This window comes from Trifolium pratense, linkage group LG1, assembly GCF_020283565.1.
Source record: "Trifolium pratense cultivar HEN17-A07 linkage group LG1, ARS_RC_1.1, whole genome shotgun sequence".
NCBI lineage: Eukaryota > Viridiplantae > Streptophyta > Magnoliopsida > Fabales > Fabaceae > Trifolium > Trifolium pratense.
Window position 1 is genome coordinate 25439282 of NC_060059.1, and position 22253 is coordinate 25461534.

The 22253-nt window shown below is 33.3% G+C and overlaps 3 protein-coding genes and 1 long non-coding RNA gene across 4 annotated transcripts; 2 read left to right on the plus strand and 2 right to left on the minus strand.

Annotated features, from left to right (window-relative positions):
• The first annotated feature begins 4439 nt into the window (after positions 1-4439).
• Positions 4440-5241, plus strand: LOC123902124. Its single transcript, XM_045951782.1, has one exon. It carries the CDS (start codon positions 4572-4574, stop codon positions 5208-5210), a length of 639 nt encoding a protein of 212 aa, XP_045807738.1. The 5' UTR covers positions 4440-4571; the 3' UTR covers positions 5211-5241.
• A 226-nt stretch (positions 5242-5467) lies between these two features.
• On the minus strand, positions 5468-6325 carry LOC123891054 (protein RISC-INTERACTING CLEARING 3'-5' EXORIBONUCLEASE 1-like). Its single transcript, XM_045940842.1, has 2 exons — positions 5699-6325; positions 5468-5506 (listed from the first exon to the last, which is right to left on the minus strand). The coding sequence occupies exons 1-2, from the start codon at positions 6323-6325 to the stop codon at positions 5468-5470; spliced, it is 666 nt and encodes a 221-aa protein (XP_045796798.1).
• Positions 6326-11442: 5117 nt separating this feature from the next.
• On the minus strand, positions 11443-12788 carry LOC123902126. The gene is made up of 2 exons (XR_006807488.1): positions 12428-12788; positions 11443-11772 (listed from the first exon to the last, which is right to left on the minus strand). It is a non-coding gene; the product is annotated as an uncharacterized LOC123902126 (long non-coding RNA).
• A 1600-nt stretch (positions 12789-14388) lies between these two features.
• On the plus strand, positions 14389-15593 carry LOC123891064. The gene is made up of 2 exons (XM_045940854.1): positions 14389-14955; positions 15054-15593. Exons 1-2 carry the CDS (start codon positions 14389-14391, stop codon positions 15591-15593), a joined length of 1107 nt encoding a protein of 368 aa, XP_045796810.1.
• Positions 15594-22253: the final 6660 nt, after the last annotated feature.

Here is a 22253-nt window from a genome sequence, read left to right on the forward strand (position 1 = left end):
TGGTGTTTAAAATTGACAATATTCTTCTATTCCTTATGTAGCCAGTGACAAATACATGTCATCCTCATCCATCTTATAAAGCTGTTGAATCGATTAAGTATTGATCAAGGAATATATAAAACTTATTTAGCACACAAAAATTTGTATGTGGAAATTTTATACAAAATTCCATGTAAATTTTTCCCAACCATCTTTCTTACCATAACTTGTTGGTTGGAAATTTAGTTATAATTTTAAACAAATCTCAATTTAGAAAATTTAATTATGTTTGATATTTTTAGATGCACGGAAATATATGTGAAAAAGAGTCGTATATGTAAACTTTTTGACCGATCTACTGGAGGGAATATTAACCTTTAGATCATCGGATGTTATGGTATATAGGTGGGTAGGCAGAAAACATGCACGCGTATAGACTTGACTGAGGTTTCGCCACTTATGGAATTGAGGACCAATACTTTTGTTGTGTGAGAGACAATCCTCAAAGCTACTTCAAGAAAAGTGGCCAAACATAAAAAAGTATAATCTAACAATCAACATGTTTTTACACAATTTGCTTTTGACATTTTTGACTTCTTAACACCAGAGGTCATGAGTTTTCTACAATGAGTTAAAAATATTATATGCATAACAATGTTGTGTCTCATATGGATTTCAATTTGTGTTTTTAGGATGATTTGTTTTGTCATTAAAAAAAAATTAACGACGCATTTTATTATCTGTTTACCTTTTATTTATATATAATTATTAATGATATAAATAAGTACGACTTCAAATAAAAAAGGTTTAACATGTTCAAGAATTATATGATCACATTTTATAGCAAAATATACCCACAAAGGTTGAAAATATATGAAAACATTGGACCATGATTCTCACAAACCATGATTCCTAAGAAAATTCCACACACTAAACGCCAAATTGAAAAGTAAGGAATGAATTACGCTACACACGTCATGACTTTTTATATTTGACAAGGAATTACTGTTATGACTAAAAAGGTGAATTCTCAGCAGAGCAAATACTCTGCACCAAAAAAAAAAAAAACAAAGTTATGTTTGTTTTCTTATTTTTGCTGGGGGTGGTTATGTAAATATCAGCCAAAAAAACTTTCAGAAAACAATCATATACACTTGCTAGTGATAATACTAATAGTAAAATCCACAAACATCCTTAATTAGTTACATATTGGTATAACTCTAGAAGACGATTCTATATACAGATTGGTACTACGTAATAACTTTTATTACAATAGTTGTTATTCATTTGAGCATTTTGTTGAGTTGAGAGCAAGATGTGATGACATATATGATGATATAATAGACATGCTTGCAAGAGTGAAATATAAGCAAAAAAAATTAGTACAAAATAACCTAACATCAACTGGTACTCTGCTTCATAATGGCATAAAATTGGTTATTGGAATATTATTTATACATTTGTCGCCCTCTACTTCTGCCCAAAAGACATGTTACCTAAAAGTTTGGAACAACTCTTTTTTCTTCTTCCGAACCATTTAAAAATTGAATGCAACAATTTTAAGATAAATATTTCTAACTTATGACTTATCGATCATTAGTTGGTACATTGGTGATTGACGCTAGACTTGGTAGGGAGAATCACAGTTTGATTCCCCGCAATTGCAATCGGTAGTTAGTGTCTAGTGATATCTCTATGGGTCGGGTTGTTGTCTTCTTCGATGGTCTGGAAGCTAAAGATTGTCTTTCTAAAAATGTGATTAGAAGTAGACCTCTGTTAGGTGGTGTCTGTTTTGGTATTTTCATTGGTGTGCCACTTATATACGACATCTTTGTGTTTGTAGCCCCTCTTTTACAGGTCTTTGTTCATCTTGAGCAAAGACCTGAATATTTATAATAATATATTTTCCCTTTCAAAAAAAAAAAATTACAATCGGAAGGAGGTTAGAACCACTTGATGCAAAAACTTATTCTCAAACCAGATTAAGGAGCTAGATGAAACCACTTCTAACTTAAGGCACAAGTTAACGTTCAATTTATTAATAAATGTTAAAATAAATAACGTAACAAGGGAAGTAGGAAGTAGAAACCTACATTATCAATTACTAAAAGTAACTAAACAAGTGAACATTAATAACATTCATAAGCTCTTAAAAAGAAACTACTTGCACCCATCTTGAGCTAGCAATTTGGCCCTAATCATGTGATAAGAGTAAACATTGATAGTTGCAAGTTTAGCAAGTTCTTTGCTATGTCCACCATAGTCCCACCACTCAAATCCATTCATTAAAGGCCTATCCTTTCGAAAATCAAGCTGATTAACTTTAAAAAGCAGTTCATCAACCCCACAATAACTCAAACTAGGCCTCTTCATCACACTAGCGGCTAACGGTCCAAGTTCGACAGCATTTCTACATCCAAATCCATATTTTTTCTCCAACTTAGCCACATTATCTTTGATCCCAAAACCGATGAAGGTATAATTTGGAAGACGGAGAAAATTAGCTAATGATCGAGGAACTGTAGACCGAGATAACTGAATAATAAGGCATGAATTACCATCACAGAGTTGCAGTTTTGTATGATGACGAATCAGAATTGCGCTCGCGCTCAATATTTCACTCGATGTCAAACCCAAAAACCTTTGTCTTGTTTTCGGAATCACTTGTCGCGCTCAGGAAATGCGATATATAATGATAAGTTACATCCTCCCTATCTTCAACAGTAGTGGTAATGATGGAAACATTATTGTTCAGGCGAAACAACCGTTCAACATAACCGTAAGGGATGTCTTCTTCCATGTTTTCTACACTTCTGAATTCAAAAATTGAAAATATGAAAGAGGTCAATTTGACCGATTGATATTGATAACAACACACAAATTAAAAGGGAAAATATCGATAAAAACTTGAAAATAGGCTAAAACATGGTCATCGCAACCCATATCGGGTTCGAGATTCAATTATGCGAGGGGAAGGTACGGGAACCTTCTTATTAACTTAGGGTTAAAAAGTGTTTCTTCAATTTGTTTGCTTGTTTTTTTTATTAATGTCTTACTTTTATTTACATATTGTTTTTGTTATTCATGTATATAGAAAAGGGGGAAAATATTAGTTTTTTATTAATGGGTTTGACAAGATGTTGAATCTTGCTCTTACATATTCTCAGGTGCGATGGAAAATTCAAAGCTCAAGTTGAAAAATCTTGTTTGTTGTTTCATTTTATTTATGAAAATAATTTGGTTGTGCTTTGGCAAAAAAGTTGGTTTGATTTAAAAAGAGAGACAAACTCGTGCTTGAAACATGGTACCCGTTTAAGAAAAATAGTTGAGGCGCGCATGAGCGCGAAAAGAATAACATTTGATGAGTTGAGATTGATTTTAGTGTTTTATTATTATTTTTTTTATTTTTTTTATTGTTTTGAGTTAAATTAAATGAGCAAGTAAAAATAAAACAAAAAAGATTCACAGGGGTGCAGAAAGTAAACAAAAGGATGCAGATAGCAGAAAATTCAGGCCTAGCCCACTAAGTTCGTTTCTGCTTCTAATTCTTAACCATAAACCCCACCCAAGACCAAACAAAGATTACTCTATGATGTTTTCTCTTCCCACCTCCCGTGAATCTTTTATACTCCTAATATTCTAATTTTGCCCTTGCAGAAAAATTCGGTTCGCAGAAACTGAATTTTTACTAGTGCAAATTCAGAGTAAATTTCGGTATTTAGAAACCGAAATTTGTTTTCAAGGCAAAAAAAAAACTTCGGTTTCTACGAATCGAAGTTTTTTCAAAGGCAAAATTGGAAATTCAGGGATAAAAGATTCAGGGAAGTCGGGAGAGAAAACATCTTACTCTATACATACATATAAATACTACACAGCAACAATAAAAACACAGATTCAAACTTTAAGCATAGATCCCTATCAAAACTTTAACTCACGGAATATCCTAAAGCAAAAAGGGAGGCCAGAAGTTTAAAGGTTACCTGGAGTGCTGCTGGATGGTGGAGGCAAGGAGTGTAAAAACTTATTTAGGGTTTTTGTTTCTCTGGTTTTTGCGTAACTCTCAGATTTTTTTCTGACCTTTCTGTGTAAAACTATGGTCTTATTTGTAGGTGAAACTGTGAAAGAATTAGGGACAGAATTGTATGATGATTGATCTGTTTTTTTTTTTTATTTATTTATTGAAACTTTGGGAGAAAGTATAATTGGATCCTCTTTGGGAGTATTTTATTTTTTTTTGTAAATGTAAATATTATCATATAAATCTTGTTTGATTTGTTTCGATGTATATTTTTAAAATATCAAGTTTCTAGAATTTTTACTAATAGAGAATTAAATATATTCGTAATCAAAAGAGTGGGACGGAGGGAGTAGTATAAGGAAAGAGATTAGAGAAGACATAGGAACCTATTTAATTCTCCGATGAATGCATTTAAGAAATTGGTGAAGCCAGCTAGCAATCAAGCTTTATTATGCATTAAAGGTCAGTGATGATGACACTTACTCATCGTATCTCTATAAATAAATAATAATCGTTTGTTTCTAAATTCTATCACTCAGATTTTGCTCATTTGTTAATCTTTTTGGTAGTAGCTATGTCCTCAGGTTATGGGGACCTAGATCATGTTGAGACCTTTAATCTCAACTTTACTTCCATCAAAACTACGGTTACATGTAAACGTGATGTTGTTGATGACCATATATCGGCTTTCTTGCGTTCACAAAGTGGTTTCTATAACAAGACAAAGGTTTTTGGCTTCGATACCAAGTGGCTTGTTTATAATCCTGGTGCATCAGCAATATCGTCCAAATGTGCTGCTTTGCACCTCTTTTATGGAAATGCATGCCTTATTATTCTCTTGAGTCGCTTTGAAATTGTTCCTCAATCACTAGTTAATTTTCTTCGTCATCCAAATTTTACCTTTGTGGGTTTTGGTATCAATGATAATGTGGCTAAGTTGGAGAAGAACTATGGATTTGGATGCAAAAATGCTGTTGAACTTGGACCGTTGGCTGCTACTGTCATGAAAAGACCTCGATTGAGTTATTTTGGTGTTGATGAACTACTTTTGGCGGTCAATGGGATTGATCTTGCAAACCAAAGACCTTTAAGCTTCGCATTTGTGTGGGATAAATATGAAGATCGCAAAGAACTAGCTAAAATTGCTACTATTAGTGTGTATTCTTATCACATGATCGGGACCAAATTGCTGGCTCAAGATTGGCGATTGTAGTTTTTTTTTTAACCGAGTTGTTAATGTTTACGATATTTTGCTTCTGTTTGTTTGCTTGTTTAGTTGCATTTTACTATAATTGACGTCAAATTCTTATTCAGGTCTCACTAATTTTAGAAATGCAATAAAAAATTCAAAATATTTTTCACTATTTTTCCGGAGTATGCACATTTTTGAAGTATTCACCATTGCAAAGCAACCAAGCAAATTGAAATTATTGACAGCATAAAAAGAAGTTTCATTATATCCGCAAACTATTAGTATTGTGGACTGCCCGATCTAACTGTTATCAAAACCTTTAATTAGGAAAGCAAAAAAACAAATTAAGGAAACATAGCAATGTGGTTTAACACCTATGGCTATTACATCATTTTGACAAAAAAAAACCACACTACATTAACGATGACCGAAAATATTCGGCCAAAAATCCGACAAAATAAGTAAACTAATAGCACTGAAAACAGAATCAACAATCTTCTGATAAATACTGGCATTTGAGGTACAGGTGCGGGACGTAGCAGTGCACTCCCAATCTTATGATAAGAGTAAACATTGACAGTAGCATGTTTAACAAGTTCTTTGTTAATGTAATATTTGCCCCAATTGAAAGCCAATCTTGAAGGCCTGTACTTACGAAGATCGAGTTTACAGACCTCAAATGCTAGTTCATCGACACCACAATAACGTAAATGAGGCATCTTCATAAGACTAGCAGCCAAAGGTCCTAGTTCAACAGCATTTCTGAATACAATTCCATGTTCCTTCTCCAAGAAAGCCAAATTATCTTTAATGCCAATGCCTACGAAGGTATAATTTGGCATACGAAGAAAATTATGCAGCGACTTGGGAACCACGTCAGAAGAAAATGGTAGACAAATAACAAGGCATGAATTTCCATCACAGAGTTGAAAATTTGCCCGTTTGAACAAGTAATCAGTGCTATCTTTGTATTCAACTGGCCACTCGACATCAAACCCGATAACTTTGGTTCCATAATCATCGGTCGGGGTGAAGAAGGACGAGATATGGTCATCAATCGACTTCTCTTCATCTGTCAGAGTGGTCTTGATCTCCAATCCATTCAGCTCAATAAACTTCACTTCAGTGTAACCCATGATGAAGTGGTGGAAAAATTAAACCAGATTGCAGTGAAAGCTCTTTTTGAAAAATTAAGGACGCAGCAACTATTTATAGGGACAAAGTAAGTTAAGTTTATGGTGTTGGTGACATTTGAATTAATCTAGAAAGCCACTGCCCACTAGGGCTTTAATGCAAAGAGTTGGAAGGTTACTTTATCCCATCTTGTAAATTGCATTCATTTAACTTCCGTAAGTTCCGTTGTATAGGAAATATGTAAATTTCTTCTGGGAATATGTAAAGTTAAATCGGTTTATGGTACCAATACATGTAGACTGTGAGGTAGTAAAAAAAAAATACACAATGCATAAATTTATCTATTTTTCCAAACGATACTCTTAACTAAACAGCATCTCCAATACCACTTTGAGTTTTAAACATGTCCTTTTTTAGGGCAAATATATATTAATCTCACATCTCTGCTCAAGACGAATGATATGAAACTATTTTCTCCGTCCCAAAATATAATACTCCCTCCGTCCCAAAATATAAGTAAAAATGAGTCAAACAAACTTGGTGTATTTGGTTCAAAATTTGGGCCATATACATTCACTTTTATTGACTAACTTTTTCTTATATTTTGGGAAGGAGAAGTATTTACATGGATCATGCTAAACAGTGCCCTTGGGGCACATGTTAAGCATACCAAAAATAAAAATAAATTATTTTTTTTTAAGACAATTTTTTATACTTTCAATGTATTGAATGCAGAAGTTCGAAGTCAAAATTTCTTTACTTATATGCTTAACTAGTGCTTCGGGGACACTGTTTAGCATTTTTCTATTTACATTTATATATTTTTAGAAAAATACGGCCAAAACAAGACATATGATAGTGCATTTAGTCAAATAAGGTATTATAAAATGGGACGGAGGAAGTATATATATATTAGAGGTACCGTATATAGGTGGAACATCCAAAATAAACATCAAAACAAACACCATCGGATCAAGGTCTACCTCCAAATCCCAAAAAAATAAAAATATATAAACCCCAAAATCAACAACCTACCACTACGTACTGAGCCCAAATTGACCTCCGAAAAAGTCTTAAACCAACCTCCTTCAAGTTCGACCACCGGTTTATACCCGGTCCCCCGAAGCTAACAATAAAACAAACCCTAAACCAGACTTGTGGTCAAAGACTGACTCCTAATATCGAATAAAAAGTCCTTTTACAATGTCATTTAATACTTATACAACTATACATATTTTGTTCCAATGATTTAAAATTATGCAACTCTTAAACAACTCATACTTCTATATTTGTTTTTTTTATCTTTGTCTAAATAAAAATATTAATCTATTTTGTTTTAATAAATACACACACATATATATTTAGATAAATTAATAAAATAAGAAATATAAAGCAATAAATTAAAAATGGTGAAAAATATATAAATATGGAGGAAAATATATAAAAAAAAACATTTTATACTTCTATTACTAATTAATTTTATAATTTATTTTTTGTTGAATATTATGAATCCTCCATTACATTTTTTCACCTTGACATGGACACCTGACACGACACGGATGCTTCGACACTGCTAATATAAAAAACATAAGACACAAACACCGATACATATTTATAAAAAATCTAAATTGATAATTAAAATATGGGTAAAATATGTTTTCGGATATTTTTTTTAATTAATTAATACTTATTTTTTTTACTGTTATTTTTATTTTATTTTTAAGATAAAGACTTGGTTTGGTTGCGATGAACTTGTTAATGTAGTTTGTAATAACATGAACTTGAGAGAGCGATGGAAGAGAACTGATAATAGAAAGGGATTAGGGTTCCTTTGGAAAGGCACCATGGCTTTGATGCTTATCCCATCTTGTAAATTGCATTCATTTAACATTTGTTTGTTGCATCCATCTCTAGTCTCTACTATATTTCGCTGTTTTTCCATAGCCTGCATGTTTTTGCCATATTCACCGCTGTGAATCAACCCCAAACAAAAATGGTAAACTACTATAGTTTAATACTTAATACCAAGGTATTAAATTGCGGTTGCGGTTGTGGTTGCGGTTGTTGCGAATACGGTCATTGCGGTTGCTGCAATGGCAATGCGGTTGTTGCGGCGTGAAATCATTTTGAAATTTCACAAGTTATATAAAATTAAACTAGTATGTAACTACACTATTTATCCACCATTACATTTATATTTGAATATATTGAAAATACACGGTTGATAGATTGTTAAAAGTAAGATTTTTCATTAATTTGACACAAATTAGGATTTGAAGTTCATAAATTTTATTTTTTGGTGAGAAAATTTGAACGAACATCGCCGAAAACATCTGATGCGGCTTCCGATGCGGTTACGATACGATCGTACACGTGAATTAAGATCACACCGCAATTGCGGTGTGATGCGGTTGCGGTGGCTACCGCATAAGCAATACTGCGGCTGCAATTGCGGATGCGGACCGCAATTTAAAACCTTGTTTATTACATCATTTTGCTAAAGGTCCATTGTAAGTTCAAACATTTGTTGCTGGATTATAAAAATCTGGTTGTATTCTTTGTTTCTGCCTCTCTTTTGCCTCTAACTAACTCCCCTCTCTTCTGATTTTTTTTTCTCTCAATTTATAAACTAAATTTATAAATTATTGAGACCAATTGATAAAACTGAGTTTGAATTAAAGTGTGTTTTGGCAGAAGAAATAGTATTGCAAGGATGGAAATGGGAAGAAATGATTGAAACCTTTGATAGAGTGTAAATTTGGTGAAAATTTGAAAAAAGAAAACTGAAAACAATGGGAAAGAAGTTAGAGGAGCCGCTAACTTAATTTTGATTTTTTTTTTATACCTACTTTTTTTGGCACTTTGATTAATTATAAAAATAAATAAATAAAAAAAAATAAATAAATAAAAGAGGGAGGGGGGTGACGCTGCTTTGCAGCATGTATTTTATATATATATTTTTTTTGTTAAAAAATGATATAATAATAATTAATAATAGTAGTGTGATAATAATAGTAATAATGATAAAAATGGTAATAATAGTAATAATGGTAATAAATAAAAAGATATTCATATTCATAATATAATAGAAATAAAAGGTAATTTGAAATAAAAGTGGTAAGTTGAATAAGTGGGAGTAAATATGGTAATAACAATAAAAAGATAATAATAAAAATAGTAACTTAGAAGGAAAAAATAAACAAATTATTATTTTCCGCAATGCTCTTTGAAAACAAACAATAAAAAAACACTACTATTTTTTAATATTATTATTTTTTTTGTTAAACAATTTAATAATGTTTATTATCATTTTTTTAGAAAAAATAATCCACTAACCCAATAACCCCAATATCTCGTAACCCTAAACCCTTAAAAACCCTAAACATAAGTCAACTATGACTCAAAAATAGTTCTCGCACATTATTTGACTTAAGATTTGTTCAAGTATGGTTTTTTATGTATAAGTTGACTCGAGAATAGTCGAATTAGGGTTCTCGCACGTTACTTGACTTATGATTAGTTCAAGTTAAGGTTTGTTATAACTCAATTAGTGTGCGAGAATCCGAATTCGACTATTTTAAGTCAAATTAGACATAAAAAACTCTAACTTGAACGAATCAAAACTCAATTAGTGTGTGAGAACCCGAATTCGACTATTTTTTAGTCAAATTAGACATAAAAAACTCTAACTTGAACGAATCATAACTCAATATGGAGATACGAGAACCAGAATTCGACTATTATTGAGACATATTAGACATAAAAAAACCTTAACTTTAATAAATTACAGCTCAATTATTGTGCGAGAATCCAAAATTATTGTGCGAGAATCCAAATTCTATTATTATTGAGTCAAATTAGATATAAAAACCCTAAATTGAACGAATCAAAACTTAATTAGTATGCGAGAGCCCGAATTCGAATGTAGTAGTGTCAAATTAGACATAAAAGAACCCTAAATTGAACGAATCATAACTCAATTAGTATGCGAGAGCCCGAATCATAAACAATTTAATAATGTTTATTATCATTTTTTTAGAAAAAATAATCCACTAACCCAATAACCCCAATATCTCATAACCCTAAACCCTTAAAAACCCTAAACCCTAATCATAAGTCAACTATGACTCAAAAATAGTTCTCGCAAATTATTTGACTTAAGATTTATCCTAAGTATGGTTTTTTATGTATAAGTTGACTCGAGAATAGTCGAATTAGGATTCTCGCACGTTACTTGACTTATGATTACTTCAAGTTAAGGTTGTTATAACTCAATTAGTGTGCAAGAATCCGAATTCAACTATTTTAAGTCAAATTAGACATAAAAAACTCTAATTTAATCGAATCATACTCAATTAGTGTGCGAGAACCCGAATTCGACTATTTTTTAGTCAAATTAGACATAAAAACACCTAACTTGAACTAATTATAAATAGGTAATGTGTGAGAACCCAAATTCAACTATTTTTGAGTTAAACTAGACATAAAAACCCCTAACTTGAACTTATTATAAGTCAGGTAATGTGCGAGAACCGAATACGACTATTGTTGAGTCAAATTAGACATAAAAAACCATAATTTGAACGAATCATAACTCAATTAGTATGCTGTTGAAAGTACAAAAGTAAGTATGTTTTTATCGTCTCCACAGGGACTGATGCGATATCGATGCCGTTCAACAATTAATATAATTTCAAGTAAAGGATTTCAAAGATGGTTGATTACGAAAGTTGCAAATACATGAAAGTAGTAAAGATGATTAATTTGACAGAGAGATTAAATTGCTGGGATTAGATTTCAATCACTCATTCATACATATTCCCTTAATCAGTTACACAGGTTCTAGTCATCTATCAATATTATCACGTATCGCTCGTCGAACGTTTCCGTGTCCAGATAACGCCGAGATATCTATTGCATCTATTAACCTCCGATGTCTCGGATCGTCAATCAATACAATAACATTAAGATTCGATACTCTAAGTGAATATTAAACCTAAATCTATGTCTAGAATTTAGAGTTCAATAGATATTATCCTAGTTCTTAGATTCAAAAGGCATATGTCTATAACAATTCAAATCAAAGATTAAAACAACGAAAACAAAGATAACATCAATATTGAGAGACAACTAAAACCATATATAAAACCATGATCAATAGAAACACATACTAATAGAGTAATTTACACCTAATCCCAACAAAAGTGTCTTTAGCTACTCATTACCATGGTAGCTTTACACAAATGAGAAGAAAAGAGATGAAATAACAACACCGGTGTCGATTTCTCGAACGGTTGGCGTGCATCCCACCTTTGCCTTGCTCTCGTTTCTTCCGTGCTCTCCTCTCTGTTTTGCGTTCAGTCCTCCCTGTTTCTTTTGGTGTTGGGCGTGTTGTGAGAGTGACTTGAATGGAGTGGCTATTGCATATTTTATAGGCTTTTAAGAAAACCTTACTTCAGTAATATACGAATATAGTGTAACACAAGTGGTACATATTTAGGAACGTGCGGCTTCTCTCAATCTTCTTCGCCGGCTCTAAAACTCTTTTTGATTTTCTTCTTCTTCTCTCACCCATAGAGGGGTGGTTTTAGGTCAATTTTTGGCCTAAAATCACCCCTTTACATTTTTTTTCTTCTTGCTTTTTAATGCAAATAAGTGATTTTCACATAGTTTAAGTCTTATAGTTTTGTTTTCATCTTTGCGATTTTATCCTTTGTTTTGATTTTCAGTATTGTTGTCCCGTCTTAGTGCGGAGTATTGTTGTCCCGTCTTAGTGCGGAGTATTGTTGTCCCGTCTTTGTGCGGTGTTCATTTGTTTCAGGTTTGAAGATTAAGGTTGATCCAGTGCAGATCCAATCAATGACTTTTGTACCATCTACGCTACAGATCCGGCGACATGAATGTTCCGGAAACTTCAATATAGTCAAATATGTAGGCTTTTGCAATATGCCGTTTGATGCTATTAACACGGATGCTGTGAGTTTGTTCGCAGATTCATCCTTTTTGTTTTTAGCGATTTTGATTTGTATTGCATCGATGTACTCTTATCAATTTGAATGAATGAATATCTTTTATTTAGTAAAAAAAAAAAAAAAAAAGAAAACCTTACTTCACTGCAAGGTATTGTTCCACTTGTGAGCACAGCCTCTCTTTCTCTTGCCTTTTCTTGCCACTTGTTTTCTGCTTTCTTTCTTTTTTCTTCTATTTTCTTTTGTTTTTCTTTTTCTTTAAGAACCTGTAATATATAGCATCTATTATTATAAACTAATAATATATAACTATAATATATAGCATCTATTATTATAAACTATGAGATATATCAACATAAGTGAAGTGAAATAGGTGAAAATAGTTAAAATACTAATTTGCTAGTAAAGACTAATATTTACAAATAGTTGGGATTTTTACTTCAAATTACTTATAAAATAAGTCAATAAGTGCTTAAAATGTATACGTAAAATCACTGCTTTTTGGCACTTATCATATGCGAGAGCCCGAATTCGACCGTAGAAATGTCAAATTAGACATAAAAACTCTAAATTGAACGAAACATAAATAAATTAATATGCGAGAGCCCGAATTCGACTGTTGTTGAGTCAAATTAGACATAAAAACCCTAAATTGAACGAATCATAACTAAATCAGTATGCGAGAACCCGAATTGAACGAATCTATGTTGGACTAATTATAAGTCGGATAATGTGAGAGAATCAGAATTCGACGGTTATATATAGGAACAAAATAGAACGATCTATACACATAAAAATAGGAAGAAAAAAAAAATAATAACAAGATTAATCAATAAAAAAATTATATAAAGAATATAAAAAAACAAAAACTAACATAGTCATGAGTTAAAAAAAAAAAAACTAACAGATCCGTTTTTTAACTTAAAAAGATCAGTTTTTTTTTTTTTTATAAAAAAAACCAAATAGTTAGCATTTCCTCTAACTATTAAAAAAAAAAAATAGTTAGCATCTCCTCTAACTCCCTAGTTAGCATCTCCTCTAACCATGAAAAATATAGACCTAGTGGCCCGACCCAAAAAGATACTAACGTTTTTCTGTGCTTTTTCACGGTCCGACAGAATCCGTGAACCGGTCCGATAGCCGAATTACAGTTATGGATAAGATAATAGATAGTTTGTTACGTTTTTTTTTTTTATGAAAAATTGAAAATAAACAGTAAAGTCACATGTTATGTCCATTTTTTGTTGGGGTCTTATAAGAGAATGTTATCTTTTTTTTTTTTTTTTTTTTTGGTATAGAGAATGTTATCTTTTTATTTGTTTGTTATACTATTATTACTAGGTACGGGAGAGTTTGTTATCTATTTACCGCTAATTTCTAGGATAATGCTTCATTCAGAAAGAGAGTGAAGTATTAGGGTAACTTTAAATACAAGTAATATATAATCCACTATACACTAGTGAATGAGTGATACTATCAAAGTTTCTTCTTGGAGATGGATGCAATAGAAAACAAGAACGCCCCTGTTTCCAACTTACAAAAAGAGGTTATTTGTTTGCATCACTTTGCTGTATTTTTTTTAATAACGTTTGTTGCATCTTCTTCCTTTCTTATTTAATGAATGTGCTGTCCGTTGTTCGTCTCTTACAATTTATTGTGCTTCGCAACGTATTCTGACTATTATAATCGTATAGTTCTATTTAGGGTTATTTGTTGTCCCGTGCTTCGCAATGTATTCTGACTATTATGATTGTATGGTTCTATTTAGGGTTATTTGTTCAAATATTAACTAAGCAAGATTTCCTTTTATTTGGTGTGGAAACACATAAGTATTGTTTCTGCCTTTGATTTTCTTCCATCAATGATTTTCGGACAAGCACTTAAAGAGAGTAAAACGAGTAATATAATAACTACCGTTGATAAACAAATTATTAATGGTTGATTTTTCTCAAAATCACCCTATACTACCTATTTTACTAACTAATTTTTACTACCTATATATGCAGGAGGATTCTTTGTTTGACTACCTCAATAGTCTATCTCCTTTAAAGACCAAAACGCGCGTTGAAGCTACTCTGACGTTGAACGCACTTGGCATGGATTATTCACTTCTGGCATCAAAGCCTAAAGTTTCGTCCGAAGATGTAAATAAAATATATAGACATGAAGAAGCTCTTACTGATTCTACTCATGGATGTGAGTACTCACTTGGGCCATCTAGTCAACATAAAAAGATCGAGCTTCCACAAGCTATGCAATATAGTCCTTGTAGCTCCGAACAACGTCCTCTAATTTCAACTGAAGAGGCTAACTGGGCTCTTGAATTACTTGGCATGCAAGTACCAAATGGTACCAATGTACAAGACGATTCTATGAAAGATTCAGTTGAGTGTGGAACATATATTCCGGAAGTAGGTTCGGTTCAGGCAAACATTGTAGGAGCGGATTGTGATTCTAATCACTTAAGTAGTATAACACAATTAATGAATCTGCCGCCACAATCTACCACTAACAGTAATTATAAAATGCAAAATGTTGAACATGTTGCTTCTAGTTTAAAACATGAAATTGAATATAATCCTTGTGAATATAATCATACCCGGAACAATCTTGCCAATGTTGCTTTAATGGATAGCAATCCAATTGCGAGAGGGATCGATGAGGTCAGAAAATCAAATTTTTGTGTATTAGGATTGTCTACTTTTTTTTTTCTTTCTACTTGTGTCAATGTGTTAATAACAAATTTTGTTTTTGTATATAGCTTGCAAGTATTAAGCGCAGTATAACGAGGTCCTGTCTAAACTATCAGCCTGAGAAGACCAGTTTGAAAATGAATGCTATCAATGAAAAGCCATTGCTTCATAGAAAAAACACTAGTTATTCACAGATGTGTGCTTTGCCAAGAAATGATATTTACTTACATGAAAAGATGTCTACTGGAAGGAAACCTGAATCACCGAGCTGCACTTCTTCTTTGCATCTTTCTGCAAGGCAAGGCCATCACCTATCGCCGGTCCCTGCACCAATGGAAAGACATTTGGTGCCATCTGAGAATGATGATTTCACCAAGTCATCAGTTCACAATCCAGGTGAAGATTTCTGTCGGAGTACCCCCGACCTGATGAGTAGAGTGCAATTTAACGACCTAACGAATAAACTATTGGATGAAAACATGAAAAGGACGTCGAAAGTGCATAATAAACATTCAATTGGTCTAGTTTCTTCTGGCTCAGAACATGCAATGGAAGAAGAAAGTGCTGATTTCTGCCAGAATATCCCCAAAAGGAAGAGGAAAGTGTAGTTGTTGATTATTGATTCCTTTGCCTGATGATCTTTATTCCATTATTAGCTTTCTTCATCAGACTAACACTAACGTTCGATTTTTCAGGAAAAGGTCCGATCTAACTGGGGAAGGAGGGGCATGCAGAAGCTGTAAATGTAAAAAATCAAGGTGTTTGAAAAAGTAAGTTATAAAACATACATGCTCCTTTTTTTGGGTTGATGATTGCGCAAAGATTAAGCTACTATTATAAGTTGTGAATTACCTTCATTTATATTGATTTTTCAGTTATTGTGAGTGCTTTGCTGCTGGAGCCTACTGCATAGGACCTTGCTCATGTATAGACTGCTCGAATAAAGGAGATAATGAAGATACAGTTCTGCAAGCTCGCAGGAATAATGATTCTAAAGTCGTAACAAGTTCTAATTCCTCACCTCAATTTGAGGTCAGCAAATAAATTCAAACTTTAGTTTATTTTACTTTTGAATTTGATCCTATATTAATGATATTTTTGTTGTAGGGGGACCCTAACATAACTTTAGCTTCAAAGCCAAAGCTACAGAAAAGAGTATGTAATTGCAATAAATCAGGTTGCCAAAGGAAATATTGCGCATGCTTTAAGGTATCCGTTGTTACGTATATCATATTATATCATGTAAATTTTAATGTGAATTACAATGAATGGTTTTGTTTTGAAGGATGGTGTTGGTTGCTCTCCAATTTGTAAATGTCAAGGGTGCAAAAATATACATGGTAGAAAGGATAGTACAGCTGAAACAAAATCTGAGCTTGAAGAAACAAAAACATTACAAGTTTCCAGGTTTGATATGCTAATTTTTGTGTTCGATGAGATGAAAAATTTATGCTCATTATTGATTTCTATTAATTTGTATGTGACAAAACATTTCCTCCATTACCATATTCATCGATGGGAAAGTCGCCTCAAATATTGTGTTCTGAATTGTTCAGCAGCCAAAACCAGGAGCTTGTGGAATCAAATGCTACTGGATCAATAACTATTCCATATGATGTAAATTGCATCAATACTTCTTCTATTGGCAAGTGGATATGCATTTCTAATCCTGGATGCGAAAATGGCGTTGAATCATCACCTACTCGAAGTGGTGGCCAGAACTCGACATTAGAATGAGGGAAATTTTGTTTTTCTTTTGATACTATATGCTTAGGTTTCTCTCTGTATATGATTCAGGTCTTCTTTTTCTTACTTTTTCAAATCTTATTTTGTTATAGTCTGTGCATTGATTCCACAATGCACAACTTCAATTGTTAACATGAACTAATTCCAATGTTACTTAAAAAACTATTTGTAAATGCACATGTCTATTGATTTTTTCTTGATATTTAAGTTTGATATTATACTAAATTAGAAAATTCATTTAGAATAAAACATTTAGAAATATGTTATAAAATATTTTTAAAATATAAATGAAAATAGTGTGCAATTTCATGTAAACTTTATAAAATGAATAAATTTGTTGATAGAGTTGAGAATAGGCTAGACTGAGTTAGGCATTGATAAGCCTGAATTTGGCCTGTCAAATATCGAAGGCCTGAGTTTGGCTTGTGACCTATCATATGCTTTTTTTTTAGGCTTGAGTTTGGCCGTTTGAAAGTCTGACATGGCATGTTACTAGTGTTAACAAGAAGGAAGTGACCACTTGGCCTAGGGGTATCCAATTTTGTAAACGAGAGACAACACACCACTCTTGACCTTCACACATGTGCGCCATCGCTAGCCGTCCGTCCGGGCCTAGACTTGGGTGATGTAGTGCACCGCCGTCGTCTATCCGTCTAGATGTCGTACCATAGAGGGTGTAATTATCGACCGATTTAACAAACTTCACCTTAAACCCACTTGGGGTTGGTCTAATGGTGTTGGCTTGGATCCTTGGAGTATGCTCCTTTTAAGGTCTCAGGTTCGTCAGTCCTAGGGCCGGATACCAAGTTTAAAAATAAAACTTCACCTTAAAAAAAAGTTAGAGTTTAAAGATAGAGATTATTGTTAGATTAATTAATTTGCGCTCACATCACTCATTGATTGAGTTGTGTTAGTTAGTTAGTTAGGGTTTATTGAACTTGATCTTCAACAACATCAGTACTACTATGGTTAGAAAGCGACGATGTCGTTTCGATGCAGCAAATAACTCAGCGTTCCTCCCCATGGAACTCATCACCGAAATCCTATCTCTGCTTAGCGTAAAAGCCATCCTGCGATTCAAATGTGTGAGCAAGTCATGGAACAATCTCACATTCGATTCAAAATTTTGTCGATAAACATCTTAAGGCGTCATCACGAAACCCACACCTCACTTTATCTTGGCATAAACGCAATACGGTGGAATCTAAGTTGAATGTGGTACCCTTTCCCATGCATCGTTTACTCAAAAAGCCATCCGCCACCATTTTCAGCGATGACTTCCATTTCCAGCGATGGAACCTTTTATATTTATGATGATGATATAAGATAATTAAGATGAGTTTTTTCAAGGTAATTAGCTAGAACTTGATTCTCCAAAAATGAAATTTATTATCTGAGAAATATTCTAGTAGAAAAATTGAAAGATAAATGACACAGTACTTCATTTATGTGCTTTCTTATGAGCTTTGTTTTGGTTTCCTCCCGGTTGCTTTTTTTAGATGTTATTTATTGGAAGGTTCTTCAAATAAGTTTTCAACACTAATCACTAATGTCCAATTATTTGCATTGTTCAAAATAAGCTGAAATGCATTTTTTTCAAAATGTTTGGGTTCAAATTCTAGCCTTATTTCTTTTACATTTTAAAAACAGTTAAACAATATAAATGCAACTTTCATTATATTCCACTGTCCATTTAATATCTAATCATAGTCTCAAGAGTTAACCATATTCATCATGCATATAAAAGTTTAGGCAGAAAAACCAATTCTCCCCTGCAGCCAAATTGATCTGTCTCTATGTATCTCGCCGTTCTCTCCGCCACAACATTAACTAGATATTAATTTTAAAATATTTAAAAGGGAACAAAAGAACATAACCATAGGCAATTTGGATGAGAAAGACATGGTTTGAAATTTTGGCCATTATAAGATTTGTGTACAGTGTATCAAGAATTAAGGAATTGAATGACAGAAATGAGAAGTATGGAATGGAAGAGATGAAATTGAAGAGAATGAAAAAATGATTCTCATTATCTTGAATTCACAATTTCAAGAGCTTATATACAATCAGCTAAGCTAATGCAACTACCACATAACAAACTAGACTAGTTTTACTTGAATATAACTGACCTAAAACCAATTCAATCTTGCTTATTTTCAATACACCCCCTTCTTGCATTGTTGGAGATGGCTGCACCAGAGGAGAACAAGAACCACCCTTTTTCCAACAAACAAGAAGAGGTTTGTTTGTTTCACCTTCTAATCGTTCCCATTTTGCTTTTCTCTCCATCTTTTACTGCATTTTCCTTTCACTTTACTGCATTTTTATGCCTTTTGCAACCATATGAATTCTTTTCTTGCACTTTGCTGCATTTGAAAGATGAACAATTCAATTTCTAGATTTTTGTATTGTATACCACCAATGCTACTCTTTTTACATATTGTATACCATGTTTCTTTCAAAGTTCTTTGTCTTCGCTATCAAATTCGGAAATTTCTTGAAGTTTTCTTTTTTTGTTTTTTCCCCATTTGCTTAGTTTATCTGCTTCTTGCTTCTGAGAGGCAAGTTTATTAAAATGTCAGTCACTTCTTTATTTTCATTTGAAAGCGATTACATTCTTTATGTTTAGGGTTAATGGTCGTTGATTTCCTGTTGGTTTTGTTCCTGAATAATTTAAGGATTTAATTTCTGCGATAATGCGTTTATGACCTGATATGATTAGTCTCCATGGTATTCTTATTGCAACAATCGATGATTGTTCCTGGTTTTTGTATATATGCATGAAATTTTCAGTTACCCTATTTAATTTTTTTCATGTTTTTATTATTCTTGGCAATATGCAGGATGATTATCGGTTTCACGAATACATCGTTAGTCTACTCTCAGTTGAGGAGGCTGTCTCTATTGATGAATTGCTTGGCTATGTACAAGATGGTGCTACGATGAATTCAGTTCAGCCATCTCCTATTGCCAATCAAGAACCAATTGGTTTGTCAGGTGTTGACTTGAATGCACCTCCAGCATCAACAGCGTTACCTATTGCCGGGAATGAAATGCCGAGCTTCACTTCTTTGCATCTTTCTGGGAGCCAAGGTAATCGGCTATCACGGGTCGCTACATCAATGGAGACAAATTTGGGGTCATCCGAGATTGATGTTCAGGCTGCTGAAGATTTCGTTCGGTCAGCAATTAACATTCTAAGGGTAAAAATTGATAGTGAAAAAATGGAAAGATCCATTCACGGGAAAACCAGGGCCGGCCCAAGCCCAAAACAAGTGAAGATAGGGCTTTAGGTCCCAAGTCGTTGGGCTCTCATAAAGGCCTCGAGTCATACTCATAAAGGTTATTATTATATTAAAAAGCCTCCATTTAATTTTTGCTTTAGGCCTCAATATATATCAGGCCAGCCCTAGGAAAACCCTAGACGCGACTACGGAGGGACAAATCTTTGACGGCGTACGGTTGCAGGGACGGCGGTAGCCCAATTTCCTGATGCTCCTATTTCTTCTTTAGGTATCACTCGTTAACTCTCTTCCAATTTTTATTTTTTTTTATTTTTTTTGTATCAGCAAATTTATTAAGCTTCCTTCAATACAAGAAGTATTAAAGGAGCAAGAACAAGAAAATGGTGAGAAAACACCTTATAGCAGAGAGCAAGAACAATATTATTATTATTATTATTATTAATCTCTCGTATAAACGAATTGCTTATTAAGATTTATCATATGGTTCAAATCTGCTTTATACTATATGCAGTGATTCAAGAAGAATAGCATGAATCAATAATGGGTAGAATTACAAGAAGGCAGATAGAAAACAATTGCAATTGCATTTACTGTTGCCATCATCATGCAGACTCTGAGTTACATGATCATCATGTCAACAAAAATAACAATTGTAAAGTCGTCTCAAACTTGTTACTTCCTGAAGAATTGATGTTTTATATCTTTACTTTGGTTCCTCTTGATTCTCTGTTTAACTCTACAAGGTTTGTTTGCAAATCTTGGGATGCTATTATTGATAGCTCCCATTTTGCCCAAATGTATGAACGCCGTGCACGTTCTAAACATGTTGGTCTATATGTCGAAAATCCTACGGATGGAAGTCGTTCTTATTTATTGGAATTTAAAGATGGTTTGAATGGCCAATTTGAAAGGTCTGATTTGGGAATACCTAAATTAGGAAGTATAATTGGTGTTTGTGATGGCATTATGATGCTTTTGACTAATTGTCGAAGAGTTTTCGTTGTAAACCCCATCCTCAAGCGTTGGCTTAGGATTCCGCCTTTTCCCATTCCTATGGAACGTATAAAAGTTAGCAGACAATGTACTATAGCACGTGTTCCCGGCACTGCAAAATTCAAGTTGTTCCTTGTGGATGTCCTTAAGATTTCAAAAGCTTTTTGGTATGTTTTCTATGTACTACGAATTGGAAAGAGATAGCTAGAAAAAAAGCTCCCCGTCATTGGTGTTTAAAATGGCAACCGCTTTATACTGGAGGCAATGATATTTACTGGATAACAATTGATGAAGTGTTTGTGATGGATGTTGACAAAGAAATTGTTGGAACATGATGAAGAAATATGGAGGGAACTTGGTATTGAAATAAACACATGTGTAAGGATCATTATAGTGTGAATTAAAAAAAGATTCTTTGAGTCCCACATTGGAAAAATCACACTACTTGGTAGTGTTTATATATCACAAGTTGGCAACCAAGGGTGTGCCCTTGGGGTACCCACTTTTGTAAGAAAGGGAGACCACACACAATGTCGAATATCACATGCGCGCCGCCGCCGCTGGGCGGCTCGGCTCGGCTTGGTTCAGGCCGGGCTTGGGTGATATATTAATTTTTTTAATACTAAGAAAAAGAAATTTTTGAATTTAAATTTCTTTTAGTGTGTCCCTTAATTCGCACATGTTAAATGTGCTTAGACCAAGTCTTGAACGGATTTCTTTTCTGTTAAACGGTCAAAATACGTGTCCTTTAAATCCCTGATTTTTTGCCTTTGACTGAGCAACTTCAGCTCCTGAAAACTCTCTGATTCCAGCTCCCTACTTGCCTATAAATACCACTTCATTTCTTCAGTTTTAACTCACTTCTTTTTCTCTGCATTCTGAGAAAATTGCTTCTTTCCTTCTCTCATTTTCTTTCTTCTTCGAAATTATTTTTTGTTGTTTCAAAATTTGAACGGTTGTAAACCGTAGAATTGATATTCGTATATCAATTAGAGTGGTTCGAAATTTCGACCATACTTGGTGTTATTCTGGCCGATACTACAGTGCAGTAGTTTATCGGTATTTTCATTGAAAACGGCTGTTTTATCCTGGGGACTTCGCGGTTGATATACTACAGTGCACTTCTTCGAGTAGTTCCGCGAAACGTCTTAAAGAAAGCGACCTAGTACGCGACTCAGCCAATAATAGTTTCGTTGCCATTTTTGAAAAATTCGTTTTCTGGTTTTTTATTAAACTCAGTAAACCGTTTTACAACAGAAATTATTGTACAAGAATATCCAGTTC

What these genes read in the sequence shown, in the direction of transcription:
- LOC123902124 (XM_045951782.1), top strand. Translation starts at nt 4,572, where the DNA reads ATGTCCTCAGGTTATGGGGACCTAGATCATGTTGAGACCTTTAATCTC.
- LOC123891054 (XM_045940842.1), bottom strand. Translation starts at nt 6,325, where the DNA reads ATGGGTTACACTGAAGTGAAGTTTATTGAGCTGAATGGATTGGAGATC. An exon ending in CACCTGTACCTCAAATGCCA is followed by an intron (nt 5,507 to 5,698) that starts GTATTTATCAGA and finishes TCCTAATTAAAG; the next exon opens with GTTTTGATAACAGTTAGATC.
- LOC123891064 (XM_045940854.1), top strand. Translation starts at nt 14,389, where the DNA reads ATGGATTATTCACTTCTGGCATCAAAGCCTAAAGTTTCGTCCGAAGAT. An exon ending in TTGCGAGAGGGATCGATGAG is followed by an intron (nt 14,956 to 15,053) that starts GTCAGAAAATCA and finishes TTTTGTATATAG; the next exon opens with CTTGCAAGTATTAAGCGCAG.